The sequence below is a fragment of the Anomaloglossus baeobatrachus genome, chromosome 6 (assembly GCF_048569485.1).
Source record: "Anomaloglossus baeobatrachus isolate aAnoBae1 chromosome 6, aAnoBae1.hap1, whole genome shotgun sequence".
NCBI classification, from domain to species: domain Eukaryota; kingdom Metazoa; phylum Chordata; class Amphibia; order Anura; family Aromobatidae; genus Anomaloglossus; species Anomaloglossus baeobatrachus.
In genome coordinates, this window is record NC_134358.1 from 129,098,880 (window position 1) to 129,123,806 (window position 24,927).

The 24,927-nt window shown below is 46.3% G+C and overlaps 1 protein-coding gene across 1 annotated transcript in view; it reads right to left on the minus strand.

The window, feature by feature from the left end:
• RAB2A (RAB2A, member RAS oncogene family) overlaps nt 1-23,969 on the minus strand; it is a 182,562-nt gene extending 158,593 nt beyond the window's left edge. The window contains exon 1 of the mRNA XM_075353249.1: nt 23,862-23,969. Coding sequence (XP_075209364.1) covers nt 23,862-23,907 — 46 coding nt within the window. The 5' untranslated portion in view covers nt 23,908-23,969. The remainder of the gene's footprint in view (nt 1-23,861) is intronic.
• Between the last annotated feature and the right edge of the window lie 958 nt (nt 23,970-24,927).

A 24,927-nucleotide genomic window follows, 5' to 3' on the forward strand; every position in this document is an offset into this window, starting at 1 on the left:
TTGTGTAACCAGCGTGCGAATAAACACGGACATCATCTAATACTAATAACTCATCTGTTTATGTCTAGAACTGAGTATACACGCCACACACTAAAGAATGTATGTCAGGAACACCAATGGTGTGAACAGGGTGCAAGACTCAAAAACATAACTGTACAATAGGATAAAGATTTGCACACAAGTCACAATGTATAGGGGAATAATGAAAAGCAGAACTGCTACGGGAATACTAGACTGACAAATATAATGAACTATCTGAAAAAGTGAAAAACATGAGAATGGAGTATGCATAACTGCGAAGAATAATAGGAATATAAGATGTTTAGCCATTGTATTGATCAATGCAAAAGAGCCCAAAAACCAACGCCAAGGTAATCTCTATTACCTTGGCGTTGGTTTTGGAGCTCTTTTGCATTGATCAATACAATGGCTAAACATCTCATATTCCTATTATTCTTAGCAGTTATGCATATTCCATTCTCACGTTTTTCCCTTTTTCAGATAGTTCATTGTATTTTTCAGTCTAGTATTCCCATAGCAGTTTTGCTTTTCATCATTCCCATATATATTGTGACTAATGTGCAACTCTTTATCCTATTGTACACACCACACACAGTACATTAGTATATGTCCTCCTGGACATAGACCAACCCGGAAACCTTCCATTCAGACCACCTACCTAGGCACTGCTGACCAAGAGCACTACTAAATGACCACGGTATTCGCTAATGACAGTGGTCTCCTTCAGCAGAATTATCCCCCCCTGACACACTGCAAAAGCTCAGGAATGGTCTGAGGAACATGATCATCCCCTAGACCTCAATACAGATGAGCATCTGTGTTGTGCTGGAAAAGCAAGTCCAATCCATCAAGGCCCAAACTCATCATTACCGTAACTGGAATTAAAGGAGCATTCCACCCTTTAGAACCTGGTCTCCAAAAAGAATATTGTGACCTTTTGCCCCCGTCCCTTATAGTTATGATACTTACATCCGGGAGTGCCCAACTTTATCCCTATTCAGTATATCAAGCACACTCATCACACTATTGCACCCAGCTTCAAGCACCCCGCTAACTGGCAGTATGTACCTATCCGCAGGTTACATATATCTTTTCTCCCAGATCTGCTCTTCTGTGTGGGGATACTCACAAAAGTCAGCATTTGAAGACACACTCTTCATAGAGGTCTGTTGGACTAATGCACTAATACACCAAGATAGCCAACAGCCGCGAGACACATCACAGGCCTGCAAGCCACAGATTGGGAAACCCTGCAGTAGACTGTGTGATCCACCAAAGCTGAAGTGCAGAGCAGTCATTGTGCAGAAGAGGACAGGAGCAGCAGAGCTGGAAACTGGGAAGTCATGTAATACAGTTACATAACAAAGAAGGGATTAGGGAAAGACATCTCTGCCTAGACAACTTCTTTAATACTTTGATCAGCCCCCTCATTCACACGGGATGATGTGCTGCTGTCACTGCTGATTTATATTCTAGCATAAACAATTGGATCACTTGTGAGATGATCAGCTTACTAATTATTGGCCTGCGTATAAAGGCCATAAAGGGAACCTGCTACCAGATTCCTGCAGGCAACATGATTTAGAACAGGGGTCGGGAACCTATGGCTCGCGAGCCCCAGATGTGGCTCTTTTGATGGCTGCATCTAGCTCGCAGACAAATCTTTAGTTAAAAAAAAAACAAAAAAAACACAAGATACCTTTTTCCCCCCAAAACTGGGGGAAAAAAATGTGGCTGCGTCTTACAAACAACATATGGCTTACTGGGGAGGCAGTGATGGCGCAGGGTCGGCGATACTGCGGGCTCGTGGGGTGTCGCTGCAAGTACCATTGATCTACCGGCGGGCTGCTTTGACTCTCCCGGAGTTGACAAGATCGACTTCAAGCAAATGGCTGCGGAGGGGGTGCGTGCGCAGATAGGACTCCGTGGCCATTTTCTTGAAGTCGATCTCATCCACTGTGGGAGATTCATAGCAGTCTGCCAGCAGATCAATGGTCATCGCTGCCACGACACCCCATGAGCCCACAGTATCACTGACCCTCGGCACACTGACCCTCTTGAGTCGCTACACCCCCTCTTCGTGCCACAGCATCGCCTACCCTGCCTTCTGGGACCTTCTGAGTCGCTCCACCACCGCCGCTCCCCCTGGTGAGTATGGCCGTCAAGTAATTACATTTTAAAATATGTGGTGTTCATGGCTCTCTCAGCCAAAAAGGTTCCTGACCCCTGATTTAGAACATTGCTGAATTATTGCAGATAGGTATATTTTTTCCTAAAACGCTTTAAAGATCCAGGGACAATAGCCAGAGAAGAGTCCTGCTTTTCCCGATGCTGCTAGAGGTGATTGACAGGTCATTTCAATTGCAAAAGGCCTGTGAAGTACCTAGAGTTTTCGCTGTGGGCCGTACACGCACAGTGGGCATTGGATTTTTAGAAATCCCCTCCACTGTTCTTGTACTGTGCAGCGCAGTGTTTTGGAAGCAGCGAAAACATGCTACATCCAAAACGCTGCAAACACCGATGGCGGGCACACAACCTAAGAGAGCGCACAGTTTGAACTAGTGGTTTAACCAGGCGGCAACCCTGAAGTGTCAATCATAAAGGAGCCCTCACAACAAGAATTAGCTGTGGGCCTGAAGACAGGAGCCCAAGACAATCTGTGTAAGGGGTCAATGGGCCTACCCAGCTGTTTGAAACAGACGTTCCAATATGAGGCCAAAGGTACCAGGTTACCAGCTATTTGCCTTAACACTTGTGTATCGCAGCCTTGTTTAATGCTTTTTAGCAGATTGCATGTTGGTTCATCCCTGTGCAGTAATTCTCACAGCAGTGATTCAAGATATGGCAGAACTGTCCTATTCACGTCTATGGAACAACTTTGCAATATCTTACTGAGCAACTTTGAGGGGAGGGGCCAGGGAGGCCTATGGCAAAAGACAAATTGCCTGCAAAAAGGAGGGGGATGGGCCAGGGAAGCCTATGGCCAAAAGCAAATAGCCTGCAAGAGGGAGGGGAGGGGCCAGGGAAGCCTATGGCCTAAGGCAAATTGCCTGCAAGAGGGAGGGGAGGGGCCAGGGAAGCCTATGGCAAAAGACAAATTGCCTGCAAAAAGGAGGGGAGGGGCCAGGGAAGCCTATGGCCAAAAGCAAATAGCCTGCAAGAGGGAGGGGAGGGGCCAGGGAAGCCTATGGCCTAAGGCAAATTGCCTGCAAGAGGCTGTAAACAGCGAACAGGATGCCCGTCAGCCTCACAAGTCAGCTGATCAAGGTGGTCAAGCCCCCATCAATCTAATATTGGTTGCCTATCATACAGATAAGCCATTCATTTTGAAATGCTGGCTAGCCTTATTAAACTGCATAAAGCTGCTGTCTTTGTGCCATATATCGCAGGTCACCTTGAGAGAAATCTTAGGCAGAAGAGGAAAAAAATGTGTCCGAGTAAAGAACGCTTTCAAAAATAGTAGTAGTAATGGATTATTTTATATTAATTGACAAAAAGCAAAAAAATTATGTTTAGCCTTTTTTGAAATGTAATACCATATAGGGCTTTTTTTTTTTTTGTTAAAGTAGCAGGTGCATGAAGCCGATCAGTTCACACAAACGTACTTGCTGTAGGGGTTCCCAATCTAGAAATCTCTATGGACACTCCTGTACAGTCATGGCCAAAAGTTTTGAGAATGACACCAAAATGATATTTGCACATGATCTGTTGCCCTCTGGTTTTTAATTGTGTTTGTTTGATGTTTACATCACATACAGAAATATAATTGCAATCATATTATGAGACCAAAAGGTTATATTGACAGTTAGAATGAGTTAATGCAGGAAGTCAATATTTGCAGTGTTGACCCTTCTTCAGGACCTCTGCAATTCTCCCTGGCATGCTCTCAATCAACTTCTGGACCAAATCCTGACTGATAGCTGTCCATTCTTGCATTTTGCCAGAATTTGTTGGTTTTTGTTTGTCCACCCGTCTCTTGATGATTGCCCACAAGTTCTCAATGGGATTAAGATCTGGGGAGTTTCCAGGCCATGGACCCAAAATCTCTCTGTTTTGTTCCATGAGCCATTTAGTGATCACCTTTGCTTTATGGCAAGGTGCTCCATCATGCTGGAAAAGGCATTGTTGGGCGCCAAACTGCTCTTGGACAGTTGGGAGAAGTTGCTCTTGGAGGACATTCTGGTACCATTCTTTATTCATGGCTGTGTTTTTAGGCAAGACTGTGAGTGGTGCGATTCCCTTGGCTGAGAAGCAACCCCACACATGAATGGTTTCAGGATGCTTAACAGTTGGCATGAGACAAGACTGGTGGTAGCGCTCACCTCTTCTTCTCCTAATAAGCTGTTTTCCAGATGTCCCAAACAATCGAAAAGGGGATTCATCTGAGAAAATGACTTTACCCCAGTCCTCAGCAGTCCACTCCCTGTACCTTTTGCAGAATATCAGTCAGTCCCTGATGTTTTTTCTGGAGAGAAGTTGCTTCTTTGCTGCCCTCCTTGAAACCAGGCCTTGCTCAAGCAGTCTCCGCCTCACAGTGCGTGCAGAAGCACTCACACCAGCCTGCTGCCATTGCTGAGCTAGCTCGACACTGCTGGTAGTCCGATCCCACAGCTGAAACAGTTTTAAGATACGGTCCTGGCGTTTGCTGGTCCTTCTTGGGCGCCCTGGAGCCTTTTTGGCAACAATGGAAGCTCTCTCCTTGAAGTTCTTGATGATGCAATAGATTGTTGACTGAGGTTAAATCTTTGTAGCTGCGATACTCTTTCCTGTTAGGCCATTTTTGTGCAGAGCAATGATGGCTGCACGTGTTTCTTTAGAGATAACCATGGTTAACTGAAGAGAAACAATGATACCAAGCACCAGCCTCCTTTTAAAGTGTCCAGTGGTGTCATTCTTACATAATCATGACTGATTGATCGCCAGCCCTGTCCTCATCAACACCCACACCGGTGTTAATGGAACAATCACTAAAACAATGTTAGCTGCTCCTTTTAAGGCAGGAATGCAATGATGTTGAAATGTGTTTTGGGGGTTGAAGTTCATTTTCTTAGCCAATATTGACTTTGCAAGTAATCGCTGTTACGATGATCACTCTTTATGACATTCTGGAGTAAATGCAAATTACCATTAGAAAAACTTAAGCAGTAGACTTTGTAAAAATTAATATTTGTAGCATTCTCAAAACTTTTGGCCATGACTGTAGATGCTGCCATAGGTTTGTATTTCCAATATCATAACAGTTTTCATTTTTGAAAAGCACCATAAGGAACAGAGCTGTGCTGTGATTGGTTGTTATGAGCAGCACAGTTTTGGGGTTTTTACAAATCTCCTACTTACAAAGGGTGGAACACTTACACAGCATATAGTTTTGATACTACTGTAGACATTTTCACCCTTCTCTGTGTTTGGTTTTTTTTAAGACCCTTTTAAGGCTATGTGCGCACTAGAAAATGGACTTTTAAGAAAAATCTGCACATACTGGCAGAATACCGCACCCGCGGCAAAAACTGCGGTAATAACGCACCCATTTTTTTTCCGTGGGTTGGTGCCTGTGTTTTTTATGCCTTCAATGCAATAGAATACGATGAAAAGAAAAAAAAAAGTTGTCATTTCCTTCTTCTTCGATATATAATGGATGGATAAATAGATAATAGATAGAGGAATAATGGATGGATAGATAGAGAGGGATAGATAGATAATGGATAGATAGATGGATAGATATTACAGCTTATTTCTGATGTATGTGCCCCCCCCCTCCCACCCCAACAGTATTTGTGATAGAGCAGTGACCCTGCGGGACCTTGGATCTGAGTTCTCGCAGGGTCACTGATGGTCGGTGACATCACTCTATTACCGCTTGTGAGGCCCTGAAGTTCTCGCGAGCGTTAATGTGTTGACATCACCAACAGTAAGAAATGTCCTGGAGTTACCCCTGCACTCTTGTTCACGGAACGATGCTGCATTGAGTACTATGTGTCAGACGTCGCTGGATCAGTATGCAAGCGTCGTGGGACCTCGTGTGGATTACGTCGAACCTGGGTTTTGGGGGGGGTTTAATAAAGTGGTGAAAGACGGGGAGTTTTTTGTGTTTTACTTCAAATAAAGGATTTTTCGGTGTGTGTGTGTTTATTTACTTTCACTTACAGATTAGTGATGTCGTGTTAAGGACGCTGCCATTACTAATCTTGGACTTAGTAACAGGTGCTATGGGCTGCCATTAACTCCTTATTACCCCAATTGCCACCGCATCACAGCAATCAGGAAGTGCCAGTAACACGCCGGGACTGTCGCATAATGGATGCAATATTCTCGGGGCAGCTGCGGGCTGATATCCTTGGCTGCGAGGTGGGGGGGGGGGGGGGGCAATTACCATGGCCCTTGCCCTCCCCAGCCTGAAAATACCAGGCCACTGCTGTGTGCTTACCTGGGCTGGATGGTAAAAATATGGCAGAGCCCACGTTTTTGTATTTTATTATGTACGTTTCTGATTTCTGTGCGTCTGTGCATTATATATGTATGTATCTGTATGTGAGGGTGATATGTGTATGTTTACTCTCTGCTCAATTTCCTCTTCCTGTCCTAACGACATCACTTCCCTGCTAAACGCAGGGTAGTGATGATCACTATGTCCAGAAAAACACAAAATACAGCAGGAATAACGCAATGAAACGCACATAATTTGATACCTGCGTTATTCCCTACAATGCTCAGATCTTAGCCCAGGCATTGGGGCATTATTCTCAGATAAATACTAATGCTCTAGATCCCAAGTAATGGCTTTAGTCTCCTCCTGAAGACATTGCAGTGTGATGGGTTAGACACGCAATTCTCACTAGATTACACTGAAAACGCAAGTTCTGGCCTTCTCTGGTTTGCTTCTTTCTCTCCCTGTGGCCGTTGTCGTTTTATGATTGGGCATTACCGTACAGGAGAAGAAGGGAACGCTTCCAGGAAAATCTATGCGGTCACTTTGTTGAAGGTGCTTCATATTCAGCTCTTTGGCAACTTTTCAAAATATTGATGAAAGGTCCCCTTTAAGCACAAGTCTTCAGGAATTATAGTGGGAATACAGGATTTTACAAAACAAAGATTGTGACTTTCTAAACCAAATATTATAGACTGAAGAAAGCAGTCACTTCACTATGGACCCCAAAAAAGATCTCTAAGCGGAACATAGACACACATTGCACAATGGAGGGCGCTTGTACTAAATTGGCTGACAATACTTAAATGGGTTGTCCCAGAAACAAAGTTAATTTTAATCAATAGATCTTGCAATAATTAATAAGTTCCACAATTGGACATATTTTAAAAAATATTCTTGTGCTGAGATAATCTTATAAAACTGAGCCTGCTATGTACTGTGTAATGGCCGTGTCTGACCGTACAGAGACCTACCACATCTCCTGGGCACCCTGCCAATGTATGGGAATGCAAAAAAGTATAAGAACAGGACAGAATGAGATCGCAGCTGCTGTTTTTTATTTTTGTAAAACATTTCCCTGCCTGTTGAAAAACAATGCTTTACCTCACAGAAAGTATCAGCTGTGATCCCATGCTGTGCTATCTGTATACTCTCTTTTGTGTCCTCCCCGGCCCATGAGCTGTGGTACGTGCACACCAGATCCCTGTATGGTCAGACACGGCCATTATTCAGCACATATGAGGGACACATACACTACAATTCAAAGGTTTGCCGTCATTTATTTTCAGTGAGCCATAGCGTTTTCATTTTTTGGATATGGGACAGTGATTGCTTATTTTTGCGCCCTGAGCTGACGTTTTTACTGATACCATTTTGGTGTAGATATGTTTTGATCGCCTCTAACTGCAATTTATTGCAATGTTGCAGTGAACCACCCAAAACCACTCAATTGTGGAGTTTTGATTGTTTTTCTCATTAAGCGTTTACCAATTGGAATAAAATTTTATATTTTGATAAATCAGACTTTTACAAAAGCAGCGATACCAAAAGCAGTATTTTTTATTGTTTTATTTACTTTTTCATATTTTTAAAATATTTTTACCCCACTTTTTATTGTATTTAATAGTCACGTCAGCAGACTTGAAGCTGCGATCGCTTGTGCTGTACTGAACAGGGCATTAGCAGTGCTCTATATAGCAGAAATCACAGTCTCCTGTGAATGCCGCCTCGCAGCCTGCATTCACAGGAAGATCGTAATGACAGATCAGCCCCTGTCCTGACAATCCATCAACATCTCGTGACCATGTCATTAGTGTGGGGAATGACGTCCCAATGCTGGCGTGTATTAAATCCCGCCACTGTCAGAGTTCCCCATGGCTGTTAGGCTACTTTCACACTTGCGTTGAACGGCATCCGTTGGATTGCGTTGTGTAACGGATGTATTGCATTTAGTGGCACAACGGATGCAACAGATCGTACAAAACAACGGAATCTTTATTTTTTTATTCTTCTTTCGTTTTACTGGCGGCAGACTATTGTGAACGATCAGCTGATCGCTCACAGCAGCCGGCCGCCGGGTGATCAGCTGATCGCTCACAGCAGCCGGCCGCCGGGTGATCAGCTGATCGCTCACAGCAGCCGGCCGCCGGGTGATCAGCTGATCGCTCACAGCAGCCGGCCGCCGGGTGATCAGCTGATCGCTCACAGCAGCCGGTCGCCGGGTGATCAGCTGATCGTTCAGCCGCCGAGAATGCGTGAGGGGGGCGGAGTGCGGGGTTTGTGGAACCAAGCGGGACCATGGCACTGAGGACGTCAGTGCAGCGAGGAATGCAAGGCTGGGGACAGGTGAGTGTGCGTGCGTGTGTACACGTGGAATGAAGTGCGGGAGGGGGCGGAGCCGAGCGGGAAAGTGTCGGGCTCCCTGCACCCGTAGCCAGGGTAAATATCGGGTAACTAGGGAAAGCGCATTGTTTAGTAACCCGATGTTTACCCTGGTTACGAGTGCAGGGAGCCAGAGAGAGCATGCGCAGTGAAATCCTACGGATTGCGCTGCTCAAAAAACGTTACATGCAGCGTTCCCTCCGCCCGACGCAGCGTCAAAATAACGACGCTGCGTTGTGCAGCGGATGCAACGCAAGACCATCCGTTGCTATCCGTAGCTAATATAAGTCTATGAGGAATATAACGGTTTCCTGCAACGGTTACCGTAATTCCTCAAGGCTGCGGATAGCAACGGAAGCCGTCCAACGCAAGTGTGAAAGTAGCCTTAGAGGCACCTGATGGCTGATTAATCAGCCATGTGTGGGGAATGATGCGTACGAACCCACATCAAAGGCAAGGACACGAACTTTGACAAATCATTACATGATACAATGATTGTGAAAGGGTTGAAGGATCAGAAAATACTAAAAATTATTTAGCGCAGTGCGCTGTCCTCATGGGACGCAGAGCAATTGCTGACTAATATTCCTTTCTGCTTACGGATGCATAATGTATACTATGAATAGGATGATCTGACATTACCTCCACTCTAGTAGCTATTCTAGGCATTTACAGCCACAGGAAATGAGCCTGAATTAATGCACAATATCAACAGGCTCCAAATACAAACCCAATTTAAAAAAATAAAAATTTGGGCTGCTGTGTTAAATGCAAACAAAACAAGAATGCAATGATTTGGACAAATCTTATTGCCTCCATTTTTTTTAAAAAATTTAAAGTTAGGCTGCTTTCACACTACTTTTTTTTAACATGCGTCATGAACGTTTTTTTTAACGCAAAAACGGATCCAGTGCAAATGCGTTATCATTTCAATGCATTTGCAATTGACTCGCGTCAACATGCATTTGCGTGCGTTAGGCTGCTTTCACACATCCGGTTTTTGCCGTGCAGCACAATACAGCGCTCTGCAGAAAAAAAACGCAACCTTTTCTTTTGCCGCCGGTTGCGTTTTTCCCCGACTTAGACTTGCATTAGCGCCGTATTGTGCCGCATGGCCTTGTGTTGCGTCCAGTTTTTGCCGAATGCTGCATATTTAGCCCATGCGGCGGCCGGATGTAACGTTACCTGGCACGTTTTTTCGTGCGGCGAAAAAAACGCATCACGCCGGATCCGGCGCGATTTACAATGCAAGCCTATGGACGCCGGATGCGGCGTCCTGCGGCAAAAACCGCATCCGGCCGCCGCATGGAAAAACTTATGCAACGGATCAGTTTTTTTGCCACATCCGTTGCATAGGTTTTTGAGCGGGATTGTGCCGCTCAGCACAAACCGGATGTGTGAAAGCAGCCTTATAGTGAGGATCCAGCGACTTGCAGTTTTTTTTAACTTTTTCAAAAACGCTACTTGTAGCGTTTTTGAGCTGCGTCCAAATACTGTTTTTCACTGGATCCTGACTATACTGCACGCAAACGCATGTGAACGCTGGCATGCTGATAGACAGGATCCTGCTTGCTCTACTGAGCATGCCCAGAAACCAGCCTGGCCTGATCAGTCCCTCTCTCCCCCTCCCTCCCTCGCCTGAGAGCGGCGGACGCTCGTAACCAAGGTAAATGTCGGGTAACCAAGCAAAGCGCTTCGCTTAGTTACCCGATGTTTACTTTGGTTACGTGTGCAGGGAGCAGGCAGCCCAGCTTCTAGCAGCTGCGAACGCTCGTAACCAAGGTAAATATCGGGTATCCAAGCAAAGCAGTTCACTTAGTTACCTGATGTTTACCTTGGTTACGAGCCTCCGCAGCTGTCAGATGCCGGCTCTCAGTCTATCACGTTCAGTTCCCCTCACTCCCGATCACATGACTTCAATGCCCGCCCATAAACTTCAAGTGACAGGATCCTGCAAAATAACACATGCGTTTGCATGTGTTTTTCTTTGTAAAAACAGGATCCACTTTTACAGCAAAAAAACGTTCATGACGCATGCTAAAAAAAAGTAGTGTGAAAGCAGCCTTAGATATTTTTCTATTTAATTTGAAAAAAGCATTCATGTCCATGGCATGGGAAGCTTACACATACTGAGAGGTGATACCAAAGCTAGCATTCGAGCTCTCAAGAGGCGTATAAAAAAAATGGTCCCATTCTCATCCAGAAAAGTGGGACGAGTGACACCCATTTTAGTATGCGAGCGTGCAACTTTTTTTCTCACCATATAGCATCCATATATAAGTGGAACCTTGGTTAACGAGAACAATCCGTTCTGGGACTGTGCTTGTTAACCAAGTTACTCGTCTAGCAAAGCAAGATTTCCTATAGGAAATCATTGCAATCCAGACAATTTGTTCCACAACTTGTTAAAATGTCCCATCCTGGTCCTTTATTGTGCCATTCCACACAGGCACAAAACACACAAGCACACACATATTATGCTCACTTTACCTTCCGTTCCATCGCCGGCCTCTTGGAACTTGTAGTTCGCCGGTACAGGATGTGTAACCATTGCAAAGAGGGAGGAACTTCCGCTGCCAGAGCGCTGACGTCAAAGGCAGAAGCCGCTTGCCTGTGATTGGCCAGCGCGCTGCCTTTGAGTAGTGGCTGACAGCGGAAGTCCCACCCTTGTCGTGATGATTACTGATACACATCCTGTGACGGCGAACTACAAGAACCATGAGGCCGGCGATGGAACGGAAGGTAAGGAGAGCATAATGTGTGTGTTTGTGCAGACTGTAAGAGCGAGTCAGAGCGCGGTGGATGTATGGAACCGGAAGTGTGTGCGGTATTTTTCTCGTACGGCAAAGCTTGCTCGTAAAGTGAGTTACAAATTTACAGAAAGCTTTGCTCGTTAAGCGAAATACTCGCAAACTGGGTTACTCATTAACCGAGGCTGCACTGTACAATGAGGTTTTTTCTGAGCAGCTATTATTCTACAATCACTTCCATATAGGACCGTTTCCGGTGATCTGTGCTACAGAATGGGAATGTATCTGTAAAAAACGAACGGCATACGGATGGTCCATGTGACGTCCGTCATTCTCTCTTGTAGCCATAGACTTGCATTGGCGAGTCTCATCCGATATACGCGGTCAATCATAGTATGCTGAGATTTTTTTCCTCAGTCCAATTTGAGCTGAGGAAAATCTTGCAGATCGGACCCAAGTAATTGATTAACATTGGATCGAGTGCAAAAAATTTAACCTCATTGCACTCATCCATTTTATATGCCAGTAAGAGCGTACCCTTCTATAAAGGTTTTAGAAGTGTTCCCCCAATTACAGTCCTCAAGGTCCGCCATCAGTGCTAGTTTTCAGGGTTTCCACAGTGATAATTTAGTCACCTACATTGGAGATAATTCCAACACCTGTGCAATGCTAAGGAAATCCTGAAAACATGCACTGATGGTGGCTCTAGAGAACTGGAGTTGGAGAACACTGTTTTACAACATATGCGCCCAACCAGACAATGTCTATTTCAGGAGAGGCCTTGCATATTTCAGACAGTGCTAAACCACATACTGCAGCCGTCACAACAATAATGTCCACAGAATAGCTTGGATAATGAACCAACCACCTGCAGTCCTGAGTAATGATGAGCGAGTTTCAAAATACTTGGATTCGCGATACTCGTAACAAGTGCTGTCTAATACTCGCATATACATTCCGAACAGCGTGTGCAATGCAAGTCAAGCAGAATACTCGCAATGTAACGAGTAACCCGAATGCCGTACTATTCGCTACTCGCACAAATAGTGCAGCAGTCGGGTTACTCGTTACAGCGCATGTCAACAATCAACGATTTGGTGAGTATTTCTGATAGTTAGCGGTCGCTCGTACGTGTCACACGCAACGACATTGCTAACGAAGCCGGATGTGGGTCACTAATTCTGTGACCCCCCCCCAACGATACCTCGTTAGCGATGTCGTTGCGTGTAAAGCGGCCTTTAGGGTGGTTATGTATGGCAAAAAAACTATTGCAAATACATTTGTTCAATCATCAACAGAAACCAGACAGACCCCATCATAATCCACAAGACGTCTCCAATTCAGTTTGGGCCAGTTTCGTAGTGTACCCAATTTCCACAGAAATTATTTTTGTGAGCTTAATTTGGTACAGAAAGAGAATGTAAAACGCAGCTATGAACAGACCAGAGCCTTAGCAGTATGCAGGCCTGCAACGTTATGATGGTGGCTATTACCGGAATATCTAGCCTTACCCAAAATATGTCCATGTTGGAAGCAATAATCTATTGCTGGTTGCAATGGCCGCTTTCTAAACTGCAACAAAAAAATAAAAGCTGGAATCCGAATGCCTGGCCCTATCACTATCTGTGTATTTATACTTAGAGGCCAGACCATCCCTACCTCACTAGTAATATCATGGTGAAGAAACCTTAGTGGAAGACGTGTTGGTAAGGCTAAGTTCACACATCCTGTGTTTTCAATCCGTCAGGTCCGTCAGCAACGGATCAGTCATTTTCAAGATGTCAACTGATGCAACTGATGTGTTTTTCACAGGATTCCTTTCACAGGAATCCTGTGAAAAAACGGATCAGTTGCGTCCGTTACATCCGCTGTGCGTCCGTTTTTTGACGGATCAGTCATGATCCGTCTGTGTTTGGGACAGCCCAGTGGGCGTGCCAAGCATGCTGGGCATGCTCAGTAGAGCATGACGGAATCCTGCGCTGGATTCCGTTGTAAGACGGATTACGACGGAATCCAGCACCATAGACATGCATTACAAGCTTGACGGATGGCGACGGATTCCTGCGCGGCGCGTTAATTTTGACGGCCAGAAAAACGTTACATTCTGCGTTGCTCCCCGCTCGGCGGTCAGTCAAAAACGACGGACCGCGACGCAGCGGATGCAACGCAGGGTCATCAGTCGCAATCCGTCGCTAATAGAAGTCTATGGGGAAATACAGGATTCCTGCAAAATATTTTGCAGGTTACCGTAATTCCCCAAGGCGACGGATTGTGACTGATGCAAAACACAGGATGTGTGAACTTAGCCTAAGGCTATGTGCGCACGTTGCGTACAAGCCCTGCAGAAATTTCTGCAGCGATCTGAAGAGCACATGTGCGCTTTAGATCGCTGCAGAAATGTCCGTAGTGAGCGCCGATTCCATGCGCTCTGCCTGCAGCTCCTGCCATAGACAGAGCAGGAGCTGCCGGCAAAGCGCAGGAAAGAAGTGACATGTCACTTCTTTTTGCGCAGCGCTTCGGCAGTAGCCGAAGCGCTGCGCTCTTAAACGCCACGTGCGCACGGCCCCTGCACAATCTCCATAGACTGTGCAGGGGCCGCAGGACGCATGCAGTTACGCTGCGCTGCAAAGCGCAGCGTAACTGCATGTTTTTACGCAACGTGCGCACATAGCCTAAGGCATCATTGACTGACGGAGGAGAGTGTCTATACTGGCCTCCAGAGATGATGGTGCTCTAGTGCAGCCACCTGCTTGTGACTTTTTGGCATACCTGTTGCTAGGCAACTGAACAAAATAATTTGGGCTATGAGGCCATGTTTCCACAGAGCATAGATAGAATGTTTTTTGTTCCATTTTTTTGTATACATAAGTCTGTTGAATTTTAACAGTTCAAGCAAATTGGATGTGATTTCATGAAAACTCATTGTCATTGTGCATTTAAAGGGAATCTGTCACCAGGTTTTCGCTTCCCTATGTGAGAGCAGCATGATGTGGGGGCAGAGAAGCTCACTCCCAGCGATGTGTCACTTACTGGGCTTGATGTAGTTTTTATAAAAAGTTTTGCGTGCTGCAGATCTACCAGTACGCGGCAACAAGTGTACTATTCCACTAGAGAGAAAAATAACTTAAGATTATGAAAATTACAACAAGCAGCCCAGCAAGTGACACCGCTGACATAAGGGTATCAGCCTCCAGATTATACTGCTCTCCGATTAGGTGGCGGAAACCTGGAGACACATTCTGTTTGTAAACTGAGTTTGTAAACTTTTTCCACTACAGGATTCTAGGGGGAGAGGAAAAAAAAAAAAAAAAAAGAAGCCCATAAAAAAAATGTAATTGTGTTAACACACAGAATCAATATTATTATTTTTTTTTTTTTTAAAGAAAAGAAGAAGAAAATACATTAACATGTATGGATATAGATATATATTATATATAATACATATAGTGTGTGTGTATATATATATATATATATATATATATATATATATATATATATATATACACATATAGTGTGTGTGTGTGTATATACACACATATATATACACACACACACACACACACACACAACTATTGCGTATTTTGGTGTAGATACAAAAAAAAAACAAACAAACAAAAAACAGCATTTTTGCATTTGAAAAATGACATGAAAGTCATCTCTCCTGATTCCGCCATACTGGAATACTCAGCTCAATATTCCTGTGGTTTTTATGGAGACAGACGAGTGAGACAGCAGACATCATCAGACATATGACAGCAGCTTAGTACCATAGAAATAAAGGATAGCATTTGAATCCTCCTTCCCTCCCCTGACATCCTGTTGGGAGGCTACCATGCACATTGGAAGGACGGCTGATCCCTATGCTATCACTCACTCAGACAACTTTAAGGATTAGTGCCCACGATCAAGAAACACTGCATTCTTGGTGCAGCGTCTTTCCTCCTGCAGTGATGTTAGTGTTCTCCCTGGGAGGACGCAGTGTCCGTGCACACGATCAGGATTTTGGGAGCAGCGGATTTGTGCTGTATTCTTCAGCTGAGCACGCTCATGTCTCTGAAGCCATAAATTGACATGCTGCGGCTTGGAAAGCAATGTCACCTCAGTTTATCCTGCATAGAAAAGCATCGTGGGAATGGGATTTCTATGAAGCCCATCCTCTTTGCAACGCAGCGTTTTGGACGCAGCAAAAATCATGATGCATTCAAACTGCTGATAATGGGCACTAATGTGTATTGGAGCCTTGATGTAGGCATGTGTACACTTATTCTAGTCTAGTCAACCAATAAACAACAAAATCAGAAATAAACATTCTTCATCACTGATGTATATTGCTTGTGTGTCTCAGACGTTACCAATCCTAAGAGGAACCCAGAAAGTTCGAACTGCCCCGACCCAGCTACCACCGAATAAAGATGTGGATGATGGACCCTGCAAATCTTTATACTTAACTCTAGTGTGGATAGTTATTCTAGTCTAGTGTGTTATTCCTATCTTAAAAGGGGTTGTCCAGTACTTTTACATTTATAAATGATCACGATCAGATTGCTGGGGCTGCAGCACCCACCCGCCAACCCTGCTGATCAGCTGTTCCCTGTGCCGGACAGACGTGATCAGTTGTAGAGCAGAACACCACAGCTCCATTAGCTGCATAGTGGCTGTGTACTCCACATCTGCCCCTAATCAAATGAATAGGGGCAGATCTGCAAATGCCTGCACTTTGGATAGCTATCGGCTGACCAACTACTTGACTGACTGTTATATCTCAAGTCTTTCCCATAAATTGGATTGTTTGGCTCGACCAAGCATTCCTGTATTCTCTATGAAAGAGCTGCTGTCACCAGGTTTTTGCCACCTAATCTGTGAGCAGCATAATGTAGGGGCAGAGATCAGGATTCCGGTGATGTCACTTACTGGCTGCTTAGGGCTGGTTCACACTAAGCGACAACGAGGTCGATGTTACGTCACCATTTTCTGTGACGTAAGAGCGACCTTGTAAGTCGCTGTTATGATCGCTGCTTATCTGTCAAACACAGCAGAAGCAGCGATCATAACCGCGAGAGCAGGGAGCCGCGCACACTGCTTAGCGCTGGCTCCCTGCTCTCCTAGCTACAGTACACATCGGGTTAATTAACCCGATGTGTACTGCAGCTACATGTGCAGAGAGCCGGAGCCGGCAGCACAGGCAGCGTGAGAGCTGCGGAGGCTGGTAACTATGGTAAATATCGGGTAACCACCTTGGTTAACCGATGTTTACCCTGGTTACAGCTTACCACAGCTGCCAGATGCCGGCTCCTGCTCCCTGCTCGCTTCATTTCGTCGCTCTCTCACACAGCGATCTGTGTGTCACAGCGGGAGAGCGCCTTTGAAGAAAACGAACCAGGGCTGTGTGTAACGAGCAGCGATCTCACAGCAGGGGCCAGATCGCTGCTCAGTGTCACACACAGCGAGATCGCTAATGAGGTCACTGTTGCGTCACCAAAACCGTGCCGTAGCAGTGATTTCGGTAGCGATCTCGCTATGTGTGAAGCACCCCTTAGTGTAGTTTTGATAATCTACTGCTGATTAAACAGTGATTGCATCGGTCACCTGACTGCAGCAAGCAATTATCAGCCTCAGCAGTGACGTGTACATGTGTGCCATCTGACCACTGAAACCACTGTTTGTCTACAGCAGTTAATGGTGTCCTGCCTCAAGGCCCAGTCACACACGACTTACCGGCGATCCCGACAATGATACGACCTGATAAGGATCGCTGGGTGGTCGCTGATGAGATGTGTCAGTCAGACCTTACCAACGACGCAGTAACGATGGGCGACCTGTATAACGATCTTGGCGGTCGTTGGGACCCTGTCACACAGAGGCTAGTGTGACGATCAGACCTCGAATAGGGGCGTAGTGTTTGAAGATGTAAGACATGTAAGTGTGCGTATGTGTCGCCTTTTCCGCGCCCCTCAGCTCTGATTGGTGGCCAGAGGACAGTATGAAGACATATAGAAGAACGGCACTATAAATGGCACTATAGGTGTAAAAAATGCTAAAATGCTATAATAGCAAGTAGGTGTCCTATGAATGAAAATGGGAACAATTTTGAGACCCCCAAAAGATGCCTACCGTGTTTAGGGAGTATACAGTGCTGGCCCAAAGTATTGGCACCGCTGCAATTCTGTCAAATAATACTCAGTTTCTTCCTGAAAATGATTGCAATCACACATTCTTTGGTATTATTATCTTCATTTATTTTGCTTGCAATGAAAAAACACAAAAGAGAATGAAACAAAAATCAAATCATTGATCATTTCACACAAAACTCCAAAAATGGGCCAGACAAAAGTATTGGCACCCTTAGCCTAATATTTGGTTGCACAACCTTTAGCCAAAATAACTGCGAACAACCGCTTCCGGTAACCATCAATGAGTTTCTTACAATGCTCTGCTGGAATTTTAGACCATTCTTCTTTGGGAAACTGCTCCAGGTCCTTGAGATTTGAAGGGTGCCTTCTCCAAACTGCCATTTTGAGATCTCTCCACAGGTGTTCTATGGGATTCAGGTCTGGACTCATTGCTAGCCACCTTAGCAGTCTCCAGTGCTTTCTAGCAAACCATTTTCTAGTGCTTTTTGAAGTGTGTTTTGGGTCATTGTCCTGCTGGAAGACCCATGACCTCTGAGGAAGACCCAGCTTTCTCACACTGGGCCCTACATTATGCTGCAAAATTGGTTGGTTGTCTTCAGACTTCATGCCATGCACACAGTCACGCAGTCCAGTGCCAGAAGCAGCAAAGCAACCCCAGAACATCAGGGAACCTCCGCCATGTTTGACTGTAGGGACTGTGTTCTTTTCTTTGAATGCCTCTTTTTTTTTCCCTGTAAACTCTATGTTGATGGCTTTTCCCAAAAAGCTCTACTTTTGTCTCATCTGACCAGAGAACATTCTTCCAAAACGTTTTAGGCTCTCTCAGGTAAGTTTTGGCAAACTCCACCCTGGCTTTTTTTTATGTCTCGGGGTAAGAAGTGGGGTCTTCCTGGGTATCCTACCATACAGTCCCTTTTCATTCAGACGCCGACGGATAGTACGGGTTGACACTGTTGTACCCTCGGACTGCAGGGCAGCGTGAACTTGTTTGGATGTTAGTCGAGGTTCTTTATCCACCATCCGCACAATCTTGCGTTGAAATCGCTCGTCAATTTTTCTTTTCCTTCCACATCTAGGGAGGTTAGCCACAGTGCCATGGGCTTTAAACTTCTTGATGACACTGCACACCATAGACACAGGAACTTTCAGGTCTTTGGAGATGGACTTGTAGCCTTGAGATTGCTCATGCTTCCTCACAATTTGGATTCTCAAGTCCTCAGACAGTTCTTTGGTCTTCTTTCTTTTCTCCATGCTCAATGTGGTACACACAAGGACACAGGACAGAGGCTGAGTCAACTTTAATCCATGTCAACTGGCTGCAAGTGTGATTTAGTTATTGCCAACACCTGTTAGGTGCCACAGGTAAATTACAGGTGCTGTTAATTACACAAATTAGAAAAGCATCACATGATTTTTCAAAACAGTGCCAATACTTTTGTCCATCCCCTTTTTTATGTTTGGTGGGGAATTATATCCAATTTGGCTTTATGACAATTTTTTTTAATTTTTTTTCATTGAAGACAAACGAAATGAAGATAATAAAGAATTTGTGATTGCAATCATTTTCAAAAAGAAACTGAGTATTATCTGACAGAATTGCAGGGGTGCCAATACTTTTGGCCAGCACTGTAGCTGTCTGAAGAATTATTGAAATCCAGGTGGAATCGCAACTACGATCCGAAAAACAGCACGCAACCGGGAACAAATGAACCGGGGACGAATGAATCCGGGTGGAGTTGCAACTACGATCCGACAGGCAAGGCCGCCCAATCACAACGCATTAGCGGCTACCAATCGGAACTGAAGGGGCGTGGAAAAGGCGACGCACAATGCACGTCTATATGTCTGAGTTCGCAATCATCAACGAGGTTGTTGGTAGGCGTCAAACACAGCGATGCGTCCTGCCCAGCAGGACATCGCCTTTGAAGAAAATGGTCCGGACCATTCGACAACAACTAGCGATCTCACAGCGGGGGCCTGATCGCTGGTAGGTGTCACACAACGAGATCGCTGGCAAAATCGTTCCTGCGTCACAGAAACTGTGACTCAGCAACAATCTCGTTAGCGATCTCGTTGTGTGTGACGGGGCCTTTAGACTACAGTAGGTGACTGCAGACTTGTGAATCTTCACATTGTGCACACTTAAGCCCCCGTTACACGCAACGACATCGCTAACAAGATATCGCTGGGGTCATGGAATTCATGACGCACATCCAGCCTCGTTAGCGACGTCGTTGCGAGTGACAAGTACGAGCGATCGCTAACAATCCCAAATACTCACAAAATCGTTGATTGTTGACACATTTCCATAATATTGTTGCTCTTTTGGGACACAGGTTGTTCGTCGTTCCTGAGGCAGCACACATCGCTACGTGTGACACCCCGGGTAACGACGAACAACAGCGTTCCTGAGTCCTCCTGCAACGAGGTGGGAGTGACGTTCATGTGGCTGCTCTCCGCCCCTCCGCTTCTACTGGCGGGCCGCTGTGTGACGTCGCTGTTACGCCGCATGAACTGCCCCCTTAAAAAAAAAAAAAAAAAAAAAAAAAAAAAAGAGGTTGTTCGCCGGCCACAGCGACGTCGTTAGGAAGGTAAGTTTGTGTGACATCTACCTGCGATAATGTTCGCCACGGGCAGCGATTTGCCCGTGCCGCACGAACGACGCGGGTGCTATCGCTAGCGATGTCGCTGCGTGTAAAGCGACCTTTAGGCTATGTGCTCAAGGGACAATGTTATCTGCGGAATTTGCTACACAAAACCCGTGGATTTATCTGGATTTTCTAGATAAATCCGCAGATTCTAGCAAGTACAGACACTCTCCATGTTACCCTATGGGATTTGGGGAGTGCTGTATCAATGGTGTAGTATGTGCGACTGCGGAAAATGTTGCGGATTTCCCTCAGCCGCATGTAACTTGCATGTCAATTATTCATGCGTAAATATCTGCGCAATTCCAGCTCCTTCACCATGGAGATACAGGGCGAGAATTCCACACGAAATCGGCACTGTTGACACAGGTTTACCGCAACAACTCCGCAAAAATACTGCAGCAATGGATAGCTGTGGATTCCGGGGAGCAGCTGCGGTAAACCTGCGGCATAATCCGCGGGTATGTTGTCCCGTGGGCACATAGCCTTAGGATTCTCCACTGTTGGCACTGGGAGCATAAATGCAGGTATGTGATTTGTGTGTAGTCACGGCACAATAGATGGGGAAGCCTCACTCTATGCAAATGTATTGTACGAGGCCAGAAAAATGAAAATTGCATACTCCCGCCACCAGAGAATCCTCAGTGCACCCGATGTGAGGAATCACAAGTCTGTAGTCACACAAAATGACAGCAGACTTGTAGCCAAAGGCTGGACAACCCCTTTAAATATATGGCGTACAGGATATTCTCTTGTTTAAGAATGTCTCCTGGGACACTTTGGAGAAATGGTCATACCATTAGTTCCACAACTGATCCATTCTGTACTGCAAGTGGAATTGGACATCACATCCAAGCTAACGCAGCACACAGGGGCCAGATTCATCAAGGTTTTTAAGGTAGTATAGCTTTTTGATTGCATAATGTTGGTGGAATTGGCGGCTGTGCTAAATTTATACAACTCTTGGCATTCTCACGCCATTTTCCGCCCTGCTCCGACAAAGTGGGCAGAGCTGAGCATGACAAAACCTCATTCGTCACAAATCTTACACCAGCAGGGACCGGAATAGGATTTGTGGTGAGGCGCACACTTGTCCTGTGTTCCTGATTCATAAAGCGTACACCTCTTCATCAATCAGGTGTGACTGTCTATAACCCATTTCCTCATCAAGCACAGTGGTAAACAATGCTGGTCTTGATATATCGGGGCAAACTGTGTCTACACAAGGCACCAGAATGCATTTACACGGCATTGGGCTACCTCATGCCATCTGTTTCAAAGGCTTTCATGGTGCAAAGCAAGGCAGAAATGGAGGCTGAATCAGAGATCTATGCTCTTCATCGACGAGTCCTTCTTTTGACTTAGACACGATAATAGTTGGAGATTGGTTTGGAGACCACGTGGTCAACCCCATGACAAGGCCTTCACAATGGAACACCACACCAGCCGTATGCCTGGGATTACTGTATAAGGTGGCATAATATACTATAGCCGGGCCTCTCACCTTCATTCCACATACATCAACAAATCAGCGTTACATTGATTTGGTTGAGGAGCCAGTGGTAGAAGCTGCTTACGCAGTGTCCTAGAAGCCGCTTATCAATACGGCAAACACCAGGCCACTTACTGCTTGTGCCACTGAGCAGCCTGCGTGGCCTAAACATGCTACCATGGCCTGCAGCATCTCCGGACTGGTCTCCCATTGAGTATATGTGAGATGTCATTGGTCTGCAAGGAGTTGAAAGCAGTAGATCTTGATGATTTGCCCAAGTGTATATAGCATGGCAAAACATTCCTCAAACCTTGCCGCACAGGTGTATGGGTGTCTCGTTCCTGCTTGAGGTGTCTTAACATGTAAAAGGTTCCTCCAGTGGACTAACAGCAATGTATAAGGTAGCGATATGCGCCTCAAGTTATTTATTAGTTTGTATACATTTTTGCTGCACTGTCAGCACAGAATGACTGTTCAAACCAAGTGCAGGCGCTCGCTTTATCATATGTCCAATCATTTACATGCACCTTCCTGCCTCTCTCCACCCTCTCCCTCTGATTGACAGCTCAGGCTTCATAGAGCCATAAAAGGGAGGAGATCGAGTGAAAACAAGCAGGAGGGAGGTGCACTGACATTATCACTGCCATGATGCATGAGCGCCTGTGCTTAGTTTGAACAGTCGTTTTTTACTGACAGTCGCTTTAGATCAATTGACTATATTTCTGTGTTTCTATTTATAAACAGATCCCTCCCCACGTGCCCAGCCGCACAGACCCCCATGCACCACGTGCCCAGCCGTTAAGACCCCCATGCACTACATGCCCGGCCCTACAGACCCCCATACATCCAGCCCTAAAGACACTTATGTATTACTGACCCCCATACACCTGGCTGTAGACCCCACTTCCCCATATACACCACACACACACCAAGTGTACAGACCCCTCATACAAATCGTACAGACTGCAACACCCGGTCCTACAGATCCCTATATACCACAGACTCCCATACACCACACGCCCATTCCAACAGACCCCTATATACCACAGGCCACCATACACCCAGTGTACACACACTTATATACGACTGACCCCCATACACTTGGCTGTAGATCACATCCCCTCACCATATACCACACACCCAGTGTACAGTCCCCTCATACAGACCTCTATATACCACAGGCCACCATACACCAAACACCCAGTGTACAGACCCCCACACACTGGGTACTACAAACTCCTATATACCACATACCCAGTGTATAGGCCCATGATATAGACCCCTATATACCACAGGCCACCATACACCCAGTGTACAGACGCTTATATACCACTGACCCCATACACTTGGCTGTAGATCATACCCCCTCCCCATATACCACACACCCAGTGTACAGGCCCCTCATACAGACCCCTATATACCACAGGCCACCATACACCCAGTGTACAGACCCCTCATACAGACCCCTATATACCACAGGCCACCATACACCCAGTGTACAGGCCCCTCATACAGACCCCTATATACCACAGGCCACCATACACCCAGTGTACAGACCCCTCATACACATCATACAGACCCCTATATACCACAGACCCCCGTACACCACACACCGGGCCCTACAGACTCCTTTATACCACTGACCCCCATACTGCTGGCTTTACAGACCCCCCTCTATACATCACACACCCAGTGTACGGACAACCCACACACCGGGCCCACACTCACACCCGGCTGTACAGGACACGGCCCAGGGCTCGTTATCCGGGCAGCATTGCTGTCCCCCGGGTCCCAGCGGCCTCCGCCCCGGGCACACAGCGCTCTCCCCCGCAGGACCAGGCCCTGGCACCGCTCGCATCCACCACGTCAACGACTCCAACACTGCGGAAATGGTTGGACCGGCGGCCCCGCCCGCACAGCAGCCTCCGCGCACAGCAATCCCGTACCCCTCCCGTCCTGATCGCGGCGCCACCACACACATAACCGCCACCTCCCGGCCCAGCAGCCTCTTACCGGTGTCGCCGATGATAATGTATTTGAAGAGATAAGCGTACGCCATGTCCGGATGATCTGTCTCCTCGTCACTGCTACTAACGGACGCGCTGACGTAATCACGGGCTCGTCCACGACAGTGCCAGGAAGCGTGACCGAACGCGCATGCGTACTCGTAGCCTCCAGGGTTACCTCCAGTCAGAGTGGACTGGATGCAGTGATAGCGAGAGAGTCATGTCGGCGGCAGGGTGATAACCGCAGACGTATCGTGTACAGTGTGTACAGGACCTGGAGATGGCTGAGAACTGCTGGCCAGGAGGCGGCAGCAACACTGAATGCTACAAAGGGCTTTTAGCTAAATTTGCAATTTTCAAACTTTCAGTTTTTCTATCCTTCACCAGTCACTGTCATTATAATACACTAGAAGGTGGCCCGATTCTACGCATCGGGTATTCTAGAATTTACGTATTGTGTAGTTCATGTATGATTTTTGTTATCTATATATATAATTGCCTTATTCTGTCTGTCTGTCTGTCTGTCTGTCTGTCTGTCATGCTCCAAAATTGTGTCCTTACGGTGACACAAAGCTGATTGGCCGCTGGGCTCGCCATGGCCCCGCCCCCCCACACGGATTGGCCTCTCGCCCTGGCTCTCTGCAGGCCCCGCCCCCCTCACGCAATGCACGCTCACTCTGGCCCAACTGACACAGAGCTCCGACTCCCTGGTGAGTACACACACACACATCAGATCACACTCACTCTCACACACACCTCACACATCACATCCACACACTCACAACATCCTGGGATATCGCTTGCTTCTACACCGGCTCCGTCACGATCCCAGCAGCGCCAGACATAACCTTGCGATGCTGGGATATTCACGGAGCCCGTGAACGCTGGTAACCATTATACACATCGGGTAACTAAGGTCCCTTGGTTACCCGATGTGTATCATAGTTACCAGTGTACACCGGCTCACACTCACTCTCACACACACCTCACACATGCATCACATCGCATCCACACACTCACAGCATCCGGCGATATCGCTTGCTTCTCGGCCTCGATACTGTGCTGTTGTGACC